Source organism: Ammodytes marinus, assembly GCF_949987685.1.
Source record: "Ammodytes marinus genome assembly, chromosome: 4".
NCBI lineage: Eukaryota > Metazoa > Chordata > Actinopteri > Uranoscopiformes > Ammodytidae > Ammodytes > Ammodytes marinus.
Window position 1 is genome coordinate 26,812,391 of NC_137233.1, and position 24,340 is coordinate 26,836,730.

At 43.8% G+C, this 24,340-nt stretch overlaps 2 protein-coding genes across 5 annotated transcripts; one reads left to right on the forward strand and one right to left on the reverse strand.

Moving 5' to 3' along the window:
• Positions 1-430: 430 nt before the first annotated feature.
• LOC307249015 (protein unc-119 homolog B-like) lies at positions 431-4,274 on the reverse strand. The gene is made up of 5 exons (XM_080025608.1): positions 3,996-4,274; positions 3,048-3,161; positions 2,692-2,791; positions 2,313-2,485; positions 431-768 (listed from the first exon to the last, which is right to left on the reverse strand). The coding sequence occupies exons 1-5, from the start codon at positions 4,225-4,227 to the stop codon at positions 656-658; spliced, it is 732 nt and encodes a 243-aa protein (XP_079881734.1). The 5' UTR covers positions 4,228-4,274; the 3' UTR covers positions 431-655.
• Positions 4,275-6,764: 2,490 nt separating this feature from the next.
• On the forward strand, positions 6,765-24,086 carry LOC307248939 (uncharacterized protein). Of its 4 annotated transcripts, none has more exons than XM_080025500.1 (11): positions 6,765-6,925; positions 9,193-10,197; positions 10,910-11,848; positions 11,906-13,277; positions 20,014-20,126; positions 20,773-20,872; positions 21,082-21,226; positions 21,696-21,832; positions 21,935-22,131; positions 22,236-22,321; positions 23,209-24,086. In XM_080025500.1, exons 2-10 carry the CDS (start codon positions 9,203-9,205, stop codon positions 22,309-22,311), a joined length of 4,074 nt encoding a protein of 1,357 aa, XP_079881626.1. In that variant the 5' UTR covers positions 6,765-6,925; positions 9,193-9,202; the 3' UTR covers positions 22,312-22,321; positions 23,209-24,086. The 4 variants fall into 4 exon arrangements, with proteins under 4 accessions (XP_079881626.1, XP_079881628.1, XP_079881627.1 ...); XM_080025502.1 differs by having other exon boundaries at positions 10,910-11,725; XM_080025501.1 differs by having other exon boundaries at positions 10,910-11,540; positions 11,625-13,277.
• The last annotated feature ends 254 nt before the right edge of the window (positions 24,087-24,340 follow it).

Genomic DNA, 24,340 nt, shown 5'->3' on the forward strand with positions numbered 1-24,340 from the left:
GTACTATTGTTGATGTGTCTGTGTGTATGAGGGGGGAGAGGGAGATGGGTAGGGGGTCACAGGAGTGACCATGTGTTTTTGACAGGAGTGTTATTGTGTATGGTTTCTTTCTTTTTCCCCCCTGATATTGTCTGGAGTGGACTGTGGAGGCGGTAGCTCTGAGAACAGCTGCTTCTGACAAACACTGTGTAAACACTATGTGTGTCACTTGGGGATTGAGTATCTGTGTGCGTGCTCTTGTGTGTTAGTGTGTGTGTGTGTGTGTGTGTGTGTGTGTGTGTGTATTGAGGGGGCTGTAGGACACTAACCATCTATCTAATAACCATTGGGTCTGTTGGAGACACACGTCACGTGGCCACTAGAGCGATGAGTCCTCTTTTGGTTTAAAACACATCATAAAAATAAAAAAAATATTGTAATAAATAGCGGTTCATCTTTACATACGTTAACAGGCAACTTAACTCTGACTGTAAATGCTGGTGCAGGTATGAGCGAATAAACTGTATGTGTTTTAAGCCATATGCTTGCATTTGTGTTTGTGTATATCTGCAAATATGAGTATTTATGTGTTTATGCTTGTGTGTGTGTGTGTGTGTGTGTGTGTGTGGGGGCACACGTGTGTGTGTGTGTGTGTACGTGTGTGTGCAGGCCAGCATCACTGTCCTCCGTTGTAAGCATAGTCTGCCTTGTTGTGCATGACCAGTCTGTTCTCAACGAAGTAGAAGCTGTCTGACCGGGTCTCATAAGGACACTCCACCATCTGACGGACTGAAAGACATACAACAAACCAAACAAAGTCTTTTTAAACACTTGGGAACACTTCTAAATGTCAAACTGCGTAAGTGGCTCTGTGGTACAGTGGGAAGAGATTTGATTCCCATTAGGGCCACCATTGCAAACAAGGGGCACTATTGTCCCATCCCATGCCATAATAACAATAATATCATAGCAAAACTAGTGGTGCTATTAATGAGACCACAGTTGTCATCACATAATGCAAGGCGTTTTATGTGAGAGCCTTTAAGGACAGTTTCAGGTGTAGTAATATGATACCCGCACATTATGTACATTGAAATCACTGTAATCCTTACACCTCTCCGTATTGTACCGGCCATGACACAACCCACTGTCCTTGTTAAGCTTATACGAGGCTTAAGTAGTCTGAGTTATCCAAATCAATTCAAAAGAGAGACATTTCAGATTTAAAATTCCCTCAGAATGCATTTTTAACACAAAACAAGCACTGTTGATTTCGTCCCCCATGTTTGACAGTGTCCAACTAAACCTTATCCTTTGAGAAGCCATAGTCTACTCAAGAAAACAACTTATTCCCATACATTTATACAATGTTACTCTGGTCAGATCATCTACTCTTGCTCTATAGTGGGAGCTGATGATGTTACTATCACTCAGGCCCAGGCCACACACTCCGCGGGCTTTATTTTCCGGTGACTGTGTTAACAGACGACAGCGGCCACACATCCCACTTCCTAGGCGCCGTCGGTGCCCGTCGGAGGCGCGTCTGCAGCGACGCACCACTTCACCTCAGGAGGCCCGCCTTTTTTTCAGCGAGGGTCTCTCTGCTTTAACTGATACTCTGTTGAGTCATATTGACTTCATGCCAGCATTATTCAGTTTGTCTCTTTCAAAATAAAACTTATCACAAACGCAAACGTGGAGAGAGAAACAGAAACATAACAAAATAAAAGGCAAGAGGCACACGGATTTCTGTCGTAACTCGATATTAAGCATATGTATCATAAAATGACATGAAACATCTACATGCCGACAACAGAGACAGAGATGCAGTAGTAACAGACACAGACGCGCTCCAGCGGTAGACGCGGGATGTGTGGCCCGGGCGTTACTGTTTCAATAACAATGTGTCTAGATAACAATGTGTCTAGATACAGATGGACTCACAGGTGACACCAGGGTGACACACCGACACATATAACTTAAATGAGGTTCATAAAAATGTGTGTATCCACAATAAACAAATAATGTATGATAGAAAACTGTGAATGTTTCACAGACTTCAAAGACGCGAATCCCTGCATCACTTAAAGCTGATGAGCTCACCACCAAAACACTCCTCGCCCAGTTGTAACATTTTGTTTGTTGAGTCTCCGCTGTGACGCATCACAAGTAAGGACTCACAAATCTCCTTTAGGGAAATGTCACCTGCTGATCTGTTCCTTTTTGTATTTGCATGGTGCACAGATTACATGAAACAAAAGGTTCCAAGGTCAAATTTATTTAAGGTATTTCTTTCGGTTTCAATGGTTATGGATAGGGTAAAGATGACTCACCCAGGCTCTCAGACAGCTGAGGGAACTCGTAGATGTGCTCACAGGTGTTTCGGCTGTTTGGGATGCAGAAGCCAAAGTCAAAGTCAAAGCTCTTCAGCAGGTGATCACGGAAGTAGTGCCTCTCGATCATGCGGAAGTTGTTTAGAGGGCGGTTTCCAACTGTGAATTCCACACTGAATACGGCGAGAAAGGGAGACAGGGAATGTCACAGGAGTACCTTGCCGGTCTGTTCTTGCATAAAGTTACTATAAGAGTCATACTGCACTGTCTCCAAAGCTAACAGACAGAGACAATGCTGCAATTGTTCTCATTTGTTTGTGTGTGGAACAGGTGATTGGGTTGCCCTCAGGTGTGTGTCGGTGACGTGTGAGTCACTCACGTGGCTCCAACAGTCCTCAGTCGAAGGAAAGCTGGGGTGAACTGGTAGCGTACGAACCGGCCCGCGCTTCCATCTGCCTCTCTGTTCTCTTCATCGTCCTCTGATACCGACAACATTTGAAATGATTCACACACTGAGGATTCTATTCTTTTGATCCAAACAACCAGCAATGGCTGTGTCTGAACCTAACATACACGTTAAGCTTTTTCAGGTTGTCAGCATGGTAAGTAAGTTCCTTTTATGAATGCTCAGACGCCACAGACACTTCACAGTCTTACAACAGCTTATTATAAGCATTACAGAAACAAACACTTCAATGACACGGTGAAAGAGCGGTGTGGGCTGATGCACTATACCTGCATGTGGGGGCTTGGCAATCTCAAACAGGACGGTGCTGGTCTCCAGGTCTCTGATCTTGAAGCGTACGAAGTCGATGTTATAAATATTGTCCTCTGGTTTACAAAGGTACCCTGCAACAAGGACACACAGGTGCGATATATCGTTGAAATGATTTTCAAGCCATTGTGGTTCATATGTAGCCTAGTTAACATGTAAACAGGCTGCTTGGACTCACACTCGATAACATAAACAATACAGTCCTTAACTTAGTTTTAGACACAGACACATGCAACTTTGCATATAGGCTACATGCACCCTAACAATAATAATGATGAGGTAGAGCAAAGCTTTTGACATCATCTACTGTGTAATTAATGAGGTATAGGGGAAGATCTACAGGCATGCAGGAACCTGTCCCTCATAAGAGGGAGCTGAAGCTTTACATTTAATCTCAGTTGATACAGTTTAAATCCCTTTCATGTTTTATAGTTTTCCTCAACAGCTGCAAATGTAGCAAAATGTAGTCAAGTCATTAACAGGACCCCCGAACAGCCAAACCAGTGACGTCATAGTAGTTCTCCGTTAGGTAATTTACTGTTTATGAGTTTGATGTCAGTTTATTAGTCATAGTAAAAAATAAAGAAACACTGCAGAGAACCTTTATGAAACAAATCATCCTGTTGTTTACACAAACACTCTCCAATGAGCTGCTTAAAATAGCAACAACGGGGTTTCCCACGAGTAAAAGATTATCTGATGACGTCTGACAATTATTTGTGATGTCACATGTTTTTTCCCCCCAACAGAATTTTGTCAGAAAGGCTATAAGTAGGCCTAAAACCATATTAATCTCATCATTATCAAATGACAGCTGGCTCTAACTGCGTATAACGTGCAGATTGAATATTATTTGGCATTGGCATCGCATCTTGGGTCCACGAGACATTACAGAGAGAGGCTCAAACCTCGCGTAGCCATCCGCAGTCCCAACACATCCTCCGGCGAGATGTTTCCGCTCTGCGTCCGCAGGTCCTCCTCCGTGATGGGCCTGCTCTCCACCTGGCTCCTCCGGGACTTGAGCCTCTTCAGAACCCCTCCGCCTGACTTGCGGTCCCGCGGCGGAGCCGCAGTGCTGTGCCCTCCGCCTGGGACATTTTCAGCAACAGGCGCGTCACTGCGGGCTTTGGCTCCGCTCATCGTTTACTGTGGTCAGCTTCCCCTCTGTCGACGGGTCGATGTCGGTCGTAGGCTTCTCCTGTGAACGCGAGAGGAGGAAGATGGCGTCGTAAATGTCGAATGTCGAGACAACTGTCGGTGAACGGTCAAGCTCTTGTTTTTGTAAGCACATGCTGTACAGTTGCCATGACAACTTGCCCTGGCTGTGAGACGGAGGAGGATGTGAAGTGGTAGCTCGAGACGTCCACCAGGGGGCAACGTTCTATACCTAGGTCTGTGACCTGAAAATAAGTAATGTCCAAGTGTAGCCTAATAGCCAAATATAACGAAATACTAATACTTCACCTAGGGCTACTACTAATATTAGGACTGCTACTAGCCTACTATTACTAGGCCTAACACTATACTTCAAATAGGCCTATGCTTCATAATAATAGCCTAATCATAAAACCTCGTTGTTGTAGCCTGCTATTGTGACAAATAGGCCTAATAAGCATGCTGGTAGAAATGGTCGTTTACTTAAGTAGCAATACAGATTTTTTTTTAAATGTACGCTATTTATTATTGTTGGATAAGACTCACTCTGACGCACAAACATGTAAAGCAGTAGGCCAGGCCCATTTAAATAGCCTTTTGCAGCTGGTTCAGGTGGAGCTTTGTAGGTAATAGAAATGTAGTGGTGGAGGAAGTATTCCGATTTATTTAACTTAATTAAACTCAAGTAAGAGTTGACTATTTATACAATACTGCAAAAGACTCTAATGTAGGCTTCTAAATGATATTAAAAAATGTAGGCCTACCTATAAAGTAAAAGTAGACTAAACTAAAAGTTCTCCATGCAGAGAATAGTCCCCTGTTACTGTTATTGTATTATATATCAATAGATAATTTTGCTACTAGGCCTATGCATTAAAATAAAAGCCTTTTCACTTTGGATAAATCTCCTGTGTTTTCCCCCGTTTAACATTCAATCAAAATAATTGATTGATGGGTTTGTAAAAGTTCTGAAAATTGGTGATAACTTCACAACACTTGTGGCTACCTCAAAGCTGTGCTTAAGTAGGCCTAGTTGTTATTGTAAAAATGTTACTTTTCTTGAATTACCAAACTAGCCCAACACACAAACGCACGCGCGCGCGCACACACACACACACACACACACACACACACACACACACACACACACACACACACACACACTATAGGAATTAATTCCCAGATTTGGTGAGTGAGTGTCAAAGAGCATTTAACTCTTGTGTGGTGTTCGTAATACGCATTACGCAGGAAATGCAAATGAAGTCTGTAGAGGCTCAGCTGTCATGCAAATGAGCGTTTTAGTGTGTGGGAGCTGAGGGGCATTTCCTGCTGTGAGATGCCCCCGGTAGCCTCGGCACTCTCCACAGATCGGCGAGAGCTGCTTGGATCCAATTCCTTTCACTGAGCCTTTTGCTTCAGTCATAACCTGTTTATCCAGTCCTTTAAACAACGTAGCTCTACAATGTCAAGAAACAATTCATTTACCAGCACTTCCTATCAAACGTTTCAAAATAAAAGAACAAACTTTAAAATTTTCTAAAATAAATTGCCTTCATTTCTAATCATGGTGAGTTGCTTCGTAGTTCAGTAAAAATTGAGCCAGAATTAGTTCTACTTTGTCACTACAGAATTGTTTGGAGACGGTTGTGTTTGATTCGGAGGCTTCTCAAACTTTTTTCAATAATGGGCCTATAGCCAACCCCCTTTGAAATATTCTCTCAGCCCAATACCTGGCCACAAACATTGATAAGGAAAGAAAACCTTAATATTTATAATAGCCTACAGTGATGTGCCATAAGTGTCTAATTTATCAAACAACATTTGAATTGAACAACTCTGAACTAGGCCTATAGCCTAGTTATTGATGCACTTTTAATTCAGTAGGTTTTTATTTAACTTTTTCTAGTGTTATATTTTAGTAAACTATAAACATTACTAAAATAAGTAGTGCATAACTAAATTCTTTTCAGTTTACCTTAGCCTGGCACCGCCCACCTACATAGGCCTACTTCCGCTTAATTTTCATTTCCCTTCAGTAGTCAGTCTGGGTCTGTGGTATATTCTTAGATTTTCTCTGGCCAGATTTTTGGCCTTCCAATCAGCGAACATAGTAGGGAGTGGCTCAGAAGTCGACGCATAACATAAAGGCATGACCAAACATTATGCGATTGGTTGGCAGATCCAGAGTGGGACTTTGCAGATCCAAGACACCCGCCTTCAAGTGAGTTAACGTTTGTCAATTGAGCGATTCCAGACCTCTCGTACAAATGAAATTAAGTAGGCCTGTGATGGTCTGGTAGGACCAGGCTAAATCAAAACATGGGGCTGGATGTAAACCTATAGCCTAGCTTTGGAAATGGCTCATTTTATTTTGAAGAGAAATACTCGCTGTTTCCTGTGCCATCAACGTTTGACTTGACCACGGAGCAGCGTGGATCGACCTGAGGACGGTGGAGGGAGTGTCTGCATGGTATCGGCGCAGTCTGACGTCTCTTGTGTGAATGACTTGGGGGGGGGGGGGGGGGAACACACACACGCACACACACACATGCACATACACATACACGCACTGACAACAGCACAACGGGCGGCACCGTCGTGGAAAACTGAGTTTTTTGTATTACATCTTCACGCTTCCCTCATTCCTTCCTTCATCCACCTATGACTGCGTGAAGACAATAAGGTAACAATAAACAAATATAGGTTGTAAATATAGCCTAGCCTATAAACTTTACGCTGCTAACGAAATGTTAATCTCTGTGGGAAAGTTTGCAAAGCTGATGTTGGGAGCAGGTGCACCGTCTTTACGGCTATGTTTTTGTAGCGTTTTTGTACCAACCTGCATCCTTATCACTATCTTTATTAAAGAGTCGCTCGCGGGACTGACAGCCCTGCGTGAACTTAAACGTAAAGTGACATTAATTTGTCTCAGTTTCCTTTGTCCAGCAGCCCAGCGGAGGACAAACTGCGGCTGGTTCAACGACTGGGAGTTCATTGTGGGCGCGTTTATTAGTAACTTATTAACACACCGCCATTAAACGTAGGCTTGAGTAGAAAGTTTATTCCTCAGTTTAATTTGCGTCATTGGTCGTGATAGGCCTAGGCTATTTGGCTCCCAGAGGACGAGGCTGACCCCAATCTACGTGACCATCATTCAAAGAAGTAAATAAATAACACCATGGGCATCTGAACGGGAGGTAGCGTAGACCTACTGAGTGTCACGTCAGCCTTGGCAGGGCAACAGGCACTAAAGGCAAACAAAGATAAATCCCACAACGCTGCTGCTGTTTTCCCTGTGCTCCCATGAACGCTGCCTATGGTAAACCAATACAGGCAGCAATCATCCATCAGCTGTGTAGCCTATAGCCTATGTCTTATGAATTCAACCAGAGGAGGATAGCAGGGACATTCATGACAGGAATTTTTTTTAACTTCACAGGTGTTTTTTTGAAGTAGTCCTGAAATAATGCCACACACACCCAACAGGTGCTTCTGTGTTTATTTGAGCAACGCAGCAGGAAGATCACTACCAAACATATCATGCACGGACTGAATCCAAGCACTGTAACAGAGTGACTGTGTGTGAACGTTTTTTTGCTCCACAGTGTAAAACTCTGGGTGTGGAGCTATGGTGTGGAGTTACCAGTTTGTGCTAAAAAAAAAAGTCTTACCGGTCAAACCAGATGACATGCAGCTTGGTGTTAGTTGTGACCCATTTGGACACATTACACTGTTATCTTTTCCCCCCTCAAGGGTGTGTAAATGTAGCTTTTCCCTGATCAAAATGCTCTTGTGATCATCAAGCAAGAGTCTGTTTCGTTTCAGCGGTTTCGGTGTGATTGTGTCATCCCTAGTGCAGACCCAATTGTTGATGTGTGTGATGATGACTCACCGGGCGAGCTTCACTCTACTACCTGCCTGTCCTGATTCCTATTGAAGTGATTTATCATATCAAGTGTGGTTTTAAGAATGACAAAACTGTGTGTGACAGGCTGCTCACTTTATTTCCAGAATCACATATCGTAACAGTGTAATATCACACTTCATGTCTGTGAAAAGGTATCATTTAGGAGTATTTTGTTTATTTCTATAAATTGACTGAATTGAATTTGCCAATACATTTTTTATGTAGGCTATAATACATTATCAACTTGTGTTGAAGGGATCTGAGTAGTGTTACCCAATCACCCAATGACTGTACCTGTTCACTTGCTGGGTGCACTTTGAAGCCATGATTTAGTAACCAAAGATCCACACTGGACGTCATAAAGTTTACCACCTGTTCTAAGTTTGATATGACAAAGAGTTTTAGTTTATACAATCTTGAAGAGGTCAGACATTGTTATATTAGTTATATGATAAAATGTCCATGTTGCTCGTGACATAAAGAAGTGTCCTTCGTGATTGTGTCTCCAGGTATTCAATCCTTCATAGGTAAACCATCCTATGAATTATCTCCATAAAATATCTCCACTCGCTGAGATTGGCATTAAATCAAGTTTCGACATCATCAATCAACATGAGCCTTCAGGAGATGCTTGCAACATTGCATTTTTTTTTATTACCTGGCTGAACAAGTGACAGTAAAATGTCAGAGATATTGACGGTAAGAGAGAAAATGTCCACATAGGTAAATGGTAGGATTTTGTAGAAAAATAGCCCATCAAGTTTGCGATAACTTTAAAACTTAACTGAGGAAGAAAAACTGAGCAGCAGAAAGGGAATAATCGCAGCGGGAGAACTTCTTTGTTTCCGGTCTTTGTTCAGTATGATTGTTTAGTTTCTCTTTGTACCTGCAGAAGTAATATGCTTTCATAAATCTAAACCGACCAGCCTTTCCCAGGCTGCTTTGTAACAACATAACCACCTGATCTCGACCGAAAGTCAAGATGTTTTTCCATGTAAATGTGTAGTTTGCCTTATGTAAAAGCCTCTTCTCTCCCCTTTCAGCGACTCAGTTATGGAGAGCCCTGTTGAGGCGTTCCAGGCTGATGGCATCCTAAATCCCAAACCATCTCTGGCCCCCAAACCCCGGCTCACCCCAAAGCCCTTTTCTCTACAGCAGAACACCTCCTTTCGCTCCATCCACGCCCCAAAGACAATCCCAGCGCCCCTTAAGGCAACAACAAAGCCGACTGGGAAATCTGAGCCCACGGGCTCCCCCAGACCCACTCTGCCCACACCTGCCCAGCAACCCGCCACCTCTGCTCCCAAACCCAGCCCTGTGAGCGTGCCGGCCAAAGATCAGCCAAAGACAACAGAAGAAAGCAATGGGACTCCACGTGGAGAAGATACACCTGATTCTAGTCTAGGAAAATCAGATCCAGCCTCACAAACCGTTCCGCCTACGGTGACACCCAGGTCCAAGCCCATCCAGAATGACGACATCGTCCAAACGAACCAGAAAGTATCCACAGACATTGTTACTAACTCAGAACGGAAAGACGGAAAAAATAAAGAAGACGAAGCCCAGACTTCTGTCGTCCAGAAACCTGATGAATCGACTAGTGAAGTTACGTCCAGGGCCAAGCCAACATTCAATCGGGGCAGTACCAGGAAACGCCTGTCCATGGAGCTCACCGCAAAGTTTGAGTCAGGTGGCCCACCACCCCCTCTGTCCCCTCGCCTGAGTATAACCACATCTACAGCCAACACCAAAAACGATGCAAAAAAGCAAGAGTCTAAAGATCCAGGCCCGCAGCAGACGCCATCAGAGGATGACGAAGATGGGGTGAGGGAGGTTTTCTCTGGAGGAGGCAGCATCAAACGTAGAATCAGTCTACTGTTAGACCCATCATCCAGGCCAGAGGTCAGGGTCAAGAGAGAGGAGCCCGAAATTACCAACGGCACAGCAGGGGTGAAGGAGAGAATCAAACACTGGGTCACGGAAACATCCTCGGAGGGTGCCAAGACCGAGAAGAAGCCTCAGGTCGCCCAACGAACCCGCTCCAATAGGTGAGTGACGTCTGTGCTGTGTTTGTGTTTGGTTACGTGCTCAGACATGAAAAGAAGGAAAACAACATTCTGTTGCTAGTGCAATCAAGCAACACGTTTATATTAATGCTCACCTATTGTGGTAGATCTGGTTTCCTTTTATTGGCCAGGCTCCAGGCCAGGTGTTATTTCAATCTTTTGTAATCAGAAATCTTTTCTTAGCCACTCTTAAGACCTTAATAGACATTATTGTAATTTATCTCTGCTCAATATAATGAGTATTTCTTAGTGCCCCATTGGTGCATATAGAATTCACACAGCTGAATGGAAAGTTTTGCACAGTTTTCCTTGAAGAGAGGAAGGGCTCCCAGTTTCTGTAAAAAACTAAAGTAAAATCATGGAGAGATAAGTAACTTTGGTTGCAAAATCAAGATTGGGGCCAGATATTTGTTATCAAACCAAGATAAGAGTGCAAACCAGGCCACAATCATGTGACGCTCCCAGCACTGAAAATTGCATTTAAAAGTGTCAACTTAGACCTGCTTAAATACCTGACCACAAAACACCCATAGTCTACATTATGGGCAAAAAGTTATCATGTTATTGGTTCAGAAATGTTATGAAATTATTGGCAAGCTACTACATTATCCGCTTTAAATAAGCTTTAAATAATATTGGTTATAAGTTATTGGCAGTTATTACATTATTTTATATATTGTGTTATCTCTCGCAGCTCGGAGCCAGCGACTGCTCCAGCAGCAGAGCAAACGGCCAAAACACCCCCCGTCCAATCTCCTGCTGCTACCGAGACAACGTCCAGTCAGGCGGTGGATCTTCCAACCAAGGTCCCACCTGCTGAACAGCCGGCAGAGACCCCCATGGGAACATCCAGAGACACTGAAGAGAAGGCGTCTGGAGAGCATGAACGCAATAATGAATCAATGCAGCCTGGCGTTAAACTACGCAATCTCACCCCATCTACGGGCCACAGTGCCAATGAGGAGCCAGGCTCGGCTGTGAGTGAGAGTGCCCCGAAGAGGGACATTGTCAAACGGCGCTCCGTTCGCTTTGGCGTGGTGGAGAGAGATGACGGTGGGCCTCCGGTGCCGCTGGGCTCCAGTACTGATTCCAGTGAGGAAGAAGAGGAGGAGGAAGAGGAGGAGAAGGAGGAGGACAAGAAGGAGGACATCCCTGTTCCAGTGCCCGTCTACAGAAGAGTGGGAGCCTTTAGGAAGACGGGCGATGAGTTGCAAAGGCTGGAAGAGGAGCGACTGAAGCGTTCGGAGTCCGAAAAAAGGCAGCAAGCAGAGGAGATCGAACTGACGAGACTGAAGGCGGAAGCGGAGAGGAAGCAAAAACAAGAGGTAGAAGAGGAAAGGGAGAGAGAGAGGGCAAGGCAGAGGGAAGAGGAGGAGAGGGAAAGAGAGAGACGGAGGGAGGAGGAAAAGGAGAGACTTAGGAAGGAGGAAATGGAGAGAGAGAGGTTGAAAGAAGAGGAGCGGGAGAGGGAAAGAGCGAGACAGAGGGAGGAGGAAATGCAGAGAGAAAAGTTGAAAGAGGAGAGGGAAAGAGAGAGACTGAGGAGGGAGGAAATGGAGAGAGAAAGATTGAAAGAAGAGGAGCGGGAGAAAGAAAGAGCGAGACAGAGGGAGGAGGAGATGGAGATAGAAAAGTTGAAAGAGGAGAGGGTAAGAGAGAGACAGAGGGAGGAGGAAATGGAGAGAAAAAGATTGAAAGAAGAGGAGCGGGAGAAGGAAAGAGCGAGACAGAGGGAGGAGGAGATGGAGATAGAAAAGTTGAAAGAGGAGAGGGAAAGAGAGAGACAGAGGGAGGAGGAAATGGAAAGAGAACAGTTGAAAGAAGAGGAGCGGGAGAAGGAAAGAGAGAGACAGAGGGAGGCAGAAAGGGAGAGATTGAGGAAGGAGGACTTGGAGAGAAAGAGGATGAAAGACGAGGAGCAGGAGAGAGAAAGGGAGAGACAGAGGAAGGAGGAGTTGGAAAGACAGAAGCAGGAAATGGAGAGGGAAAGATGCAAAGAAGAGGAGAGGGAGAAGGAAAGGGAGAGACAGAGGAAGGAAGAAAGGGAGGAAATGGATAGGCTGAGGAAAGAGGAGTTTGAGAGAGAAAGGCTGAAAGAAGAGATGGAAAGAGAGAGACTCTGGAAGGAGAAAATGGAGAGACAGGAGAAGGAGGAGTTGGAGATGGAAAGGCAGAGAGAACAAGAGAGGGAGCGGGTCAGAGAGATGGAGCTCACGTTGTATAGAGAAAGAGAAGAGGAAAGAGAGAGGGCGGCACAGAGAGAGGAGAGGCTGGAGGAGGAGAGAAGAGAGGAGAGATTGAAGTTGGAGGCGGAGGAGCGGGAGAGGAACAAGAGGCTGAGGGAGACGCAGGAAAGGGAGGAAGAGACGGAAAGAATGAGGCAAATAGAAATGGAGAAACAGAGAGAGGAGGAGAGAAGGGAAGAGGAGTGGAAGGTGCGGAAAGAGGCAGAGAGGGAGGAGATGCTGAAGAGAAAGCGAGTGCAAGAACTGGAGGAAGAGAAACTGAGGATGGAGAGAGCGAGAGAAAGGGAGCGAGAGAGCGCCGCGGACAGGTCAGAGCCTAACTTGATCAGCTTTGACTCCGAAGACGTGCCCAAAAGGTCAGACTCGCCGGCAAAAATCCCGAAGAGTCACATCGAGGTGGTTTACGACGACTTCTCCGTCAGGCAGCCTCAGGTCGAAGTGGACTTTGACGATTTCTCAGTCAAACCGAAGAGATGGGGCACGAAGCCTAAAGCAGTGGACAGCACTCCGGTCCTTCAGAGTTGGACAGCCCTGGCCGAGAAAGAGGACGTGGGAGAGGTGGTGTTGCTGGACATCAGCCCTCGAGAGTACAGCGAGCCAGAGTGGGTGGACAATAAAACACACAGCCCGGAGCCTGAGTTCGCCCGGGAGAGTCCAAAGGAAGAGGAGCAGAGGCCTCGGATGGAGCAACTCATCTCCATGGGGCTGGAAGAAGAGGGGATGGAAACGGAGAGCAAGGAGCAGGAAAAAGAAGAGGAGAAGGAGGAGCAGACGACACAAGAAGATGAAGTAGACGCAGGAGATGACCAGCGAGAGGTAAATAGATCAAAAAAAAATTCTGCCGCATTCGGTCGGGGGAATGCAACTTGATTTGTGACCTTGCTTGACAGCACACAGCTCTATGAAAGGGTTAATTGTTCAATAACACAGAAAGGGTGAGGTTCAGAATGGAGACAGGAGTGTACATGTAAATGATTTCACCACTGAATCACACTGGCACGGCAGCCACACACAAGCCTCACCTGAACCAACACATAGTCATTCCTGTGGCATGGAGAAAAACATCTTGTTATACTTGATTCAGTCGCAGGTTGCAGAATTGTTGTGTGTGTCGTGTGTGTGTGTGTCTGTGTGTGTGTAGGTGTGACATTGAGTAACAAAAGAAGCATGGCATGAAATATACCAATAGCAAAGGCTTATTTATTAGAATCAGAAAAGTGTTGACTAAAGAGGTGTGACGGTAATATGACACAGCTGCAGTTATGCAGGGTTCTGACTCTCCAACTAGCCCTGAATGTAATATGTGATATGTGGATGAGAGAAAAATTAGACCATTAATTAGTTATAAAAAAACGTTTGTTTTGTCCCAGCGCCTTCAGTTATTTTTACTCCTAGCTCCTTTTTGGGAATCTTTCAACTGTAACATTTCATCAATCAAACTGTATCGACTGCGTGGTTAAGAATCCTGTCTAACAGGAAGTGAGGTTGTGACTTCCTGTGCGTCTGTCCCTCAATTTTCTGTCAGCTACTTTCGTTCTGTCCTCCGTTGTACTTTTGGCAAAACATTCGATTTTTTTCAAAGTCGAAGGCAGTGTAAACAAAAGAGACATGGCATGGTTGTACGGAGGACTTGGGGATTATTTCTCATGGGCATCTTGGATGGATTATTTCCAGCAGCTATGGGTGAGTCAGAGCCACTTTAGCATTCAGGTATTTATTTATAGCTTGTGTTGAGAAGTAAAATAAAGCACAACAACTATTCAGTTTTGGTGACTGAAGACTTTTAGAATTTAACTTACAACTTTTTTTAGTTCTGCTTTGCAGATGTTAAGACACACTGTATATCATAGATAGATAGATATATACTGTAGATAGATAGATAGATAGATAGATAGATAGATAGATAGATAGATAGATAGATAGATAGATAGATAGATAGATAGATAGATAGATAGATAGATAGATAGATAGATAGATAGATAGATAGATAGATAGATAGATAGATAGATAGATAGATAGATAGATAGATAGATAGATAGATAGATAGATAGATAGATAGATAGATAGATAGATAGATAGATAGATAGATAGATAGATAGATAGATAGATAGATAGATAGATGGATGGATGGATGGACAGGTGGGTGGGTGGGTGGGACGGACGGACGGACAGACAGACAGATAGATACGGCTGCGACGAAACACTATTCAGCTCACCAGTCTGGCCTTTTTTTTTTTTTGACAGATTAGCCCGTCTCTCTGCTAAAATAGGGAAACAATCTTTGGGCCCTCAGTTGACTTAAATTAGCCTACGAGAGGTAGCCTAGAGAGGGAGAGAGAGCAAACGCCAGCAAACTGTAGGCTATACAGTTTAGTTGTAACAGTAGAACCATGCAGTCTAGTATGTTGCATTCACTGTGTTCCGGGACCTCCTACATATTACAAATTAAGCAATGGATAGATAGATAGACAGACAGATGGATAGATAGATTGATAGATGGAGACAATGCTGCAAACACAAATAATACAAGATGAACAGAGCTGCTGACTTATTAGAAGCAATAACCAGATGACAACTCCATACTAGTCTAGACAGATCGATTGGCCACCTGTTGGAACATGCAACATTGTTGCAGAGTTTATGAAAACACTGAACTCCATAGCCTTGAACTGCAGTGTTAGTGGCTGCATGCATCTATGTGAAATTGTATGTCTGTTTGCAGCACACAGGCTTCAGCAAACAAACCAACCTGCAAAACCAGTGAACTCATGCAAGGGGGCATTTTGCATAACCATTTAGCTGCTGTAAAGGCTATTGGTATGGAAGTGTTGCTACTTGTCATGACTGTGCAAGCACCGCCCTGTTTTGACCACCGAGTGGCGCTGCTGCTCTTAAAAATGGTGCACTTCCTTATTCTGCACCACACAAGTGCATCTCATGTAGAGTAATTAACATAATATAGCCACTGTAACGCTAAAGAATATAGTTTAAAACGTAGTATAACGTAACGTAATAAGGCAACGTCTTTATAAGAGAAAAACACAGCCAAGGCACTAATGTGTGCCGGGAAAAGCTTCTTCATTTGGACAGAGCAGGATGAGGAAAGTGTTTACTGGGCAAACACAAGCTGTGCAGGCAACCGTGCACTCTCCTTCAGGCTAACTGACTCACAGACAGACAGATGGATCACATATTGAGTTTAGCTTAGGTGCTATGTGGTCATCATGTCCTCATTTAGATGTGATCAACAGGGCAGCGTGTCAAAATGACCATACATGGTGCCCCTCTTTCTCTATCTCTTCTCAATCTCTCCAACCCGTTTTGAGAGAGCCTGCCTGCCTTCCTTCACACACACACACACACACACACACACACACACACACACACACACACACACACACACACACACACACACACACACACACACACACACACTTTCTGGCACACTTGCACAAAAAAGAGGACGGGCTAAACCACGGACATGAAAGTTCACATGTCCACTTGTCCATTCTCTCAGTCATCCAGTGCTCCCTGACGCTCTAACTTTTCTCTCAACTTTACAAAAGTTCCCTCCTATTTTTTTCTGTTGTCCCCCTTTTGCCTTCTCCTCTCACAAAGACCTGGTTCATCCAGTTACCTGCGTTTACCTACAGGGAAGAGAGCGGCAGAACAGAGGTACAGAAATCACCTTGGCCCAGCCTGCCACACCCTCCTTCCCTCTCTGGATTTTTTCCACATCCGAGCACAGACCTGCGCTTTGTTTTGACGTTCTGTGAAATCAATCAGGCCAGAGAAGATAAAAGGCCAATCTACCTCAGTGTACTTGGCTTTGGATGTTTGGAGTGGCAAATATTTCCCACCATTCTTTTCTTTTTTTCTCCTTTTTTTCAATCCTGAATGGAAAATGGAGTCGGGATGTGATCTGGGATGTCAGTACACAAGCAAACAGGCTTGACTCTTGCAGGACAAGTCTCAGCAAAAGAGAGAATTGTCGCACATGAAAAGAGGTAATCGTTCAAATTTTTTTGCGGCGTGCAGGATAAAAAGTTTCTTAGTTTCTTCTTCAAAGAGTAGCCTGTCAGTGTCTTTGAAGTATAGGCGATATTGTCATGATGGGAATGTCTTTCTTCGGGACGCCACTGTTTAGGATGTCACATCCATCATGGTGAATGCTGCAGTGGAATATATTTGTTGTCACAGTGCAAACACATGGCTGGTCAGACTATTTACCTCTTTCACCGACGGCAAATAATAGACTGTTCCAGGAAGTTTGTGTGCCTTGAACCGTTGACACGTTTTGGGAAAGAGGATGGATCACGCTCGAATGCAAACTGGACTGTATCTCATTTTCTATGACATCACAAACCTTCTTTTACAAAAAAAGACAATCTGTGCTCTCTTTACCTTGTGCTTGCTGACGAGGGCAACTGAAAGCCAGATCACAGACCCAGCTTTCTGACTCTCATCTCTTTAGCCAAGCCAAAAACCCCTCACTTTATGTGGTGACCCAGTTCCCATGGTGGCCTCAGAGCACAACGGACTACCGGCTGTGTGAGCGTTTGGACCATGCAGTTCTTTGGGGGCAAACTGTCAGCTGCCCAGCTGCAGGTGACGGGCTGGGCGGGCAGCGTGAGACGCTCCTTGCAAGGGGCTCTGGAGCTGGTGTGGGGCGACGCAGGAGAGAAGGAGGAGGAGGAAGATGAGGAGAAGGAGGAAGAAGAAGGTGAAAGTGGAGGAGGAAGGTTTCAGAGAGCCATGTCACCACTCCGTAGCTTCGCCAGACGTAGCAGGAGATCCCTGCGTCGCTTCTCCAACAGAAGTGGGCAGCCTCTGCACAGGAGAGCCAGTGAAACCTGCTCTGTACGAGCTGATAAAGTAACCCAGCAGATCAATGATATGAAATGAAATGTGCTGCTCTCATCATAATCCAGGGGTCAAGTCGATTGAACATAACTGCTTAAGGACAACCGGGTTACACATTGATAGCATTTTAAGGTTTGGGTAGCCCATTTCAATTGACATGAGGCACAATGTTAAATGAATATTGCAGCTTTTAGGGCCAGCGTTCGTCAAATTAAGAAGACCAAAGAGTTTTCATCCTATTTACAGTTTGCATTCTACATGCATCACATGTTACTCGTTTGTTTCCTCGTCTAACAATTCCCTGGCCATGTGTTAGCAGATAACCATGCAAATGTAGAGAGGGAGAGTGCAGCAGGCAGTGGCAGCCTGTTTCAGGAAGGACGGCACTATCTGATAAAGTCGTCCAAATGTAGCACTTTATCAGTGCATGTGCATGCCCTTTCCCTCTGTGTCTGGGGTGTGTGTCAGAGATAAAGCAGAGGACTATAACAAAGTGTGACACAGTTAGACAAGGGTTATCCAAGTACGGCTGTTTATGTCAGTGCCCTCTGTATCTGTGTCTGCCGCTTGTTCTAGAGGAAATACGATGCCAAAAAAATAGCAGATACATCTATCTGATTTTGTTTATTTTGACCATCAGCTTCGGATATTAAAACACTAATGTATCTTTGGGTGTCACCTGCCAACCAGACGCCATTTTTGAGACATACACAGCACATGCTGAATGTCTGACTTTGTGTTAATTGCAGTTACAGTAGCTGCAGGCTATTTCCACATTTAATTTTAAGATGATCCATTACTTTCCTTTATTGGATGGGATGTTTTGTTGACAGTGTTTGTCTATTATTCTAGATTGGGGTCTCTGAGATGTTCTCACGGCATCAGGATAGTTTCCTGTCCACTACACCATAAACAAGCTCTTTTACACATTCCATTGGGCCTGACAAAAATGTGATGGATGTAAACTATAATAAAGCCGACTCTGTCTCGACTTGCACATCCGCCACCCTTTAAGGCGTACTGCGCTGGAGTACAACATTGATATCTGATTCTCTTACTTTTAGAATAAGGACCCTCACAACATCTGAATCCAGTTTTTGAATGTAGTTGAAGTTGAATAATGTGAAAGCTTTCACTCTGTGACAAACCCACAGGGCATTGAGATAGTTCCCCTCAGCTTTTTACAATGTAGTATAGCGACTTTTAGCTCAGTGTTGTGTTTTCAATCAAGTGTTTTAGTGAGAAAGCACTGAAAGCCACTGTGTGCTACCTGCCAAGCACTGAACTAATGAAAGACAAATGTTTTATGACAGCGGATTAACAAAGTGGAGCATTTTGAAGCTTAATAGCCAAAGGATTCCTCAGTAGTTGGTGGAGGCCAAAGCAGAGATAAATGTGTTAGGTGGTCAAAGACGATGACTCCAAATGAATGCCAATGTGATAATGTCAATGTTTCCGTTTAAAGCTTCATCAGATGCTTCTGAGTGGTCAGAAATATATGTTTTCTGCTTTAAGGCATTATATCTTCATTCCAGTCAATTTTTCAAATTCTCTGCAGCATAGTAATCTGTTGAATATCTGAAAATCGAGAAAATTGGATTGCCTGATACATTATAAATCTGCCAATCACACTGAGATGCACTTGCCCATTGTCTCAGTGTAACTGCCAAGAGGAAATATTTTAGATAACAAATCCACTTTCTGTTTGAATTCTATCGTATGAAAGGGAGCTTTCAGAGTCACATTATGTCAATTGACAACATTAAGGCTTTGCGAGCTGCAGTGGCTTATTCTGTAATAAAGGTATAACTGTTTGTCAGAACAAAATAGTTTTTTCCATGCAGCTAAGCACAGCCTCCTGTGGTGGTAGGAAAATCACTAGAAGCCTATTCAGTCATGCTGTGATGCTGCCAGATAGCAGGCATTGTGCAAATGAAACTGCTCCATGAGTCCTGAGTAATAGATGGACTCATTAAGGAGATTAGATGTGTATGAAATCACTCGGAGGGCAGGGGTGTTTTCTCGAGTGTTGTTTTGTATCCAGGTGACAATATCACACAACACAGCATCAGGATGTGCCCATTGATGAAACGTGAATGAGCTAAAAGGATTGTTTGTGAGGAAGTGCACACTAGTTGCTCTTGTTTTTCGATGTTTGTGTGTGTTTGTGAGCGCGTGTGTGCACCCATGCATTCCATCATGTGGGTGTGACAGCATGAGTGTGTTTGCTGTGTCTACGTGTAGGCCTATGGGTGTGTATGCCAGTGCGAGTGAGTGCGTGCATACACATGCTCATGGTGTTCATTGAGGACAACTCAGCCTCTGTGACCGGCTCATTAAAAGATGCATGCTTGGCTGGTCCCTACTCCTCTCTCCCCCCCTCTGTAGTTAGTGATCTTGGCTCAGCACACGGTCCATTTTTCCCCCTGCCACTGCTCCACAATGTGAGGTTCTAACATGCGACCTTACAGATCAAAAGAACGTGATCGAGCAGTCCATTTAACAGAGAGGTAGGATTAGCATTAGTTAATATCTGCACGTTTAACATGAGATTGGAATTCAGTTTAGCAAAGTACAGTGTATCCCACAATACTAAATGCTTTCTTCATGCTTTGTCTTGTTCTGTTGTTTAATTTCTTCTTGCTCATTTCAGTTTAATTTAATGTCCGTCTGTCTGTCTGTCTTTCAGGCACAGGTTAACAGTTATAGCACAACTGGTGAAGACAAAGACACTGATGCTTTGATAAACAGTGAGCCGGACCAGCAGAACGAGGCTTCCGAGGACACATCTGAAATTGCCAGGTAAGAAAAGAGGTTTGCACTGCAACACACTATAGAATCCCCACGCACTGTGAACTGCAGAGGATTCCTTTACCTACTTTTACCCTAATGGAGAAGGACAGGACCGGACAGGTTATGCTGTCATTCTTTGTGTCTTGCACTGAAGGCGTGGCTTCACACTGAGGTGATTCGATTCAAACTGAGCATGCGTGCAAATAGAAGAGCTATAGCAATCTGACAATGATGAAGTTTGAGAGTAAGTAGCCCGAAGGTGCAGTTTGGAGAGCCAAGTTTGTCTCTGGTATCAGTGGAGCATTAAGTGTAATATCCCAGTGAACTGGGTTTGACTTTAAACCCATGTGTGATTTGACCTTTGCAAAGACAACTACGTGCAGTTAGCAATTAATACGTTTAAGGATACATCCTATGACAGCATAACCAAGTGTGGCTGCATAATAAAATGGCATATCAAGTGCACACTTTCAAGAGTTGAGCTCCCTGTGCCCCCTTGTGGCTAACTCAGAAAAAAACTCAGAAGAGTGGAGCTTCGTGAAATTGGTCCGGAGTTACTCCAGAACCGGAACTTAAACCATCTAAACAATACCCTTTGCATTCTCTTTTCAGTCTGTGTTCACACATGATTTTGAATAGTTTTCTTTCTCTCCAGTCCAGAGCCCGTCCCTGACCAAGAACCTGAAGTCTCCTCCGAAGATGACGATACCACTGATAATGCTCATGGAGTGGCAGAGCTGGCTCCATTCCCCGAGGTCGTTGATTCTTTATTTTCTTATCCTTCGTAAATGCAGGTCATGTACTGTATATGACAAACATAAATGTGTAATTTGCTTGTTATTTTGCATACCTGCCCAGTGAAATATGTACTTGTTGTATCTGCATTGTGGTGATTGGATTGGAAGTTAACACACAAATGCTGAATGTTGCTTGCTTGATTTTGTGTGTTTGTGTGTGTGTGCAGAGCTCCACTCCTCTGCTCGACAACAGCGCACAGAAGATGAAGGCAGATCTGGGTAAGAGGCTCATTCGATCACGTCCGTCACGCATCGGCCGTGCAAGCGTGTCCCAGAAGGAAAGGGCGGACTGGAGGACCCGTGACACCACAGGTTATTATGTCCTATCAAATGTTTTGGGCCATCCATAGTTTTACCTTTGTAGAAGGGGGGGCCGATGTATGTGTAAGTTCAGTGTCCTTCAATGTCGTTTGTTAATTTTTGGAGATTGTTATATCTAGATTCTTGTGGTTCCTAGGAAGTCAAATAAAGATCAATTTTTTTGTGTTGTATTTAGTGAAATGAATAGTAGGTCATATTCAGCAATGTGTCTCAGCCTTAATTCAGATATTAAATGGCATGTTTCAAGGACAGAAATAATGTAACATGACATTTTGTTCATGTATTACTACCATTTTCAACAAGTTGTGAGAAAAAAACACATAAAAAAGGGTACTAAGAGTAGATTTCAAAACTACAGAAATACATTGGTTCCCATACTTCATGGAGGGGTTGAACTCAGTATTCATTTTGTGTGTGTTTTTTCAAATCAGACTGATCTGTTTAACTATGTGGTTTTTAGATGAAAAGGAGGCATCGTCTGAGCAAAGGAATTCAGACTCTGAGGATGAACAGCCTCAGCCGAAGATAGCCCGCTCCCCTGCTCCCCCCTCTCAGAGAGTCCCGGTCTTTGCTGGTCTGAGCCCTTTGTCCTTAATAGTAAGTTAACTTAAGTAAGCCTTCCAGTTTTATAATATGTAACATGATACAAATGGTTGGCTATTGAATTAAGTGAAGTGCACTTCTCTTGCTCCCGCCAAGGCTCAGCTAAAAAAGAAAACAGGTGGGGGAGGACCTGGAGGAAGAAATGAAAAAGAAGACAGGAGAAAAGAGGAGAAAGAAAGTCAAAACGAGGAAGCAGCCCCCGCTCCCACGCCAATGCCCCGCTCACCTCGCTCTGCCGCTCAGCTTGCCGGGGCTGCGCGAGTGCTGCCACCTATTAGCGGCACGGACAAAGGGTGAGAAGAGCATTACAGCGGCACACATCAAATCCTCACAAAATGATGATTTTGGTATGCGTTTTAATTATGACTCATGATCTGGGATTCTTTGTCTCGCTCAGTGCCGTCTCCTCTCCCGCTTGGCTGAAAGAACTAAAGACTAAGAAGCGTCTGAGTCAGTTTGGCAGCGAGGCTTAGCCAGACACAGGTGAGTGATATGGATGAGGGGTTAATTGAAATACTCCAGACAAATTCTTTGCAACATAATTAAACATTTTTGGCATTTTTGTGCAAACCGCCTTGGACGCCTTTTCATGCATCAACATATACATCCTTGTCACTACTTTTAGCTTCTTCTCATACAGAAAAGTTTCACTTGTCACTTTATATGAAAAATAGCATATTTCGGCTGAAAACATAATCTTAATGCCAGTGCTCATAAAAAAGCGCATTAGAGTTTTCGTTAACCGAGAATAGCTGGCGATATGTAGGGCATTATAGGACTTAACGGGATGAGCCATGGAGGAGCATTGAGTGTGAAGGTTCTGACATTTGGCTTAGACCCTGAATTACTGTAGGAGTGAAGGCATTATTTAAAAGGACACATTTACTTGTGAGTCATATTGCAAGAAAGCTTAATAGGTTTGCGATAATAGAACAGGAGTGGTTTGAACCTTTCGGGAATGCTGTCAGGAAGACTCATGTTACTTGATGCAGACTCTGACTAAACTGACAGCAGAGACGATAACAGGAAGTGGGCCACATCTCTGCAACGCTTTCTCTTATCATGGTCAAAATATTGGGTTATGACATCCTCATCCCAGAATGCAGTTTCGTTCACCTGAAGCTCTTTTTCTTATGCCTGAGGGATTATTTGCTCGTAGCTATAGTTTGCTGCTCCCACCTTAATGTACAGCTTACTGAAAAGGGCATGTTCATATAACAGGGTTACGCATTTGAGTGGCCTCCCAAAATAAAAATGGATGCACTCATGGTAATGAATGGTACTTAAAGCTAAACTCACCCAACAAATGTTTTCACAAATGTTGAATATATATAGTCCCTCTCACCTTTTCTCTCTCTCTTTCCCTTCAGGATTGTGCGGCTGCCGTTCAACAAGGCTCAATCCATCTCAGCTGATTGCTTATGATTGCTCAATTTTGCACTTTTGAGTGCCTTATTACTGAGATATGCAGGGGGAAGGGGGGGGGGGGAGAGGGCATCAAGAACTTTCCTATCTTGTAAATGGAATATGGTGCCATGCCTCAGTGCCAAGACTGTGATGTGTTAATGCCAAGTACAAGTTGTATCTACTGTTGTGCAGAGATTCAGATGTGTATTTCAGAGCTAAGCCATAGACTGTCTTATTGTTTGGATGTATGTGTCAATCATACAACGACAGGGACTGATGACACTAGCAGGGTATCTAACACGCAAACAAATTTGAACAGAAATCACTGAATATAAATAATGGATTTTCACCTTATGTGTCTTAAGTGTAAAATGTACAAAATGCCTTTATCTTTCCAATCACACATTGTCTCAAGCAATCCGTTAAGCACTTTAAAAGGATAACACAGCACCGTCCATACAGTACATCTGAGCAATAGAACCATCGGGTACCTAACTGTATGGTCAGGGGATTTTTTTGTTTTTTGTTTGTTGTTAAAACATGAATGTCTGTCTTCTATTTTTATTAATGTTCCACAAAACTTAAAGATGCACCTCCTGGTTTTATTAAAACGCCTTATGTCTTGGTGTATATTTTGGGCATGTTCTAACCAAGTCAGGAAGTGTCTTTTGTAAAAACATTTAACACTGAAAAATGCCTTTATCTGCTCTATATTCTTTCATGTGCCTTTTTATTGTTAAAGAATGAACTTGTCATCAATGCTATAATCATGTATGATCATATACTGTATCATAAGAGGAAATTGAGGGAATTTTATTAAAACTTTTTCTATGAAATGCAACTGAGTGTGTGTGTTTTTTTTCCATGGGGAAATGTCCCCTACATAGTCCATGAAGGAGCATGTGCTTGCAGGTCCAGTTAAGGAAACAACTTGGAAACTTGTATAGCATGGTCTCATTCATGTTTCTCTAAGCAACCATGTTGGATGCAGATCTCTTGGATGCTGGATAAAGAGAAAGTCAAAGGAACAGGTAGAAGACAGGAAAGTGGAGAACACGATAGCTGGGTGGGGCCAATACTGCTGAGTGAGACTGA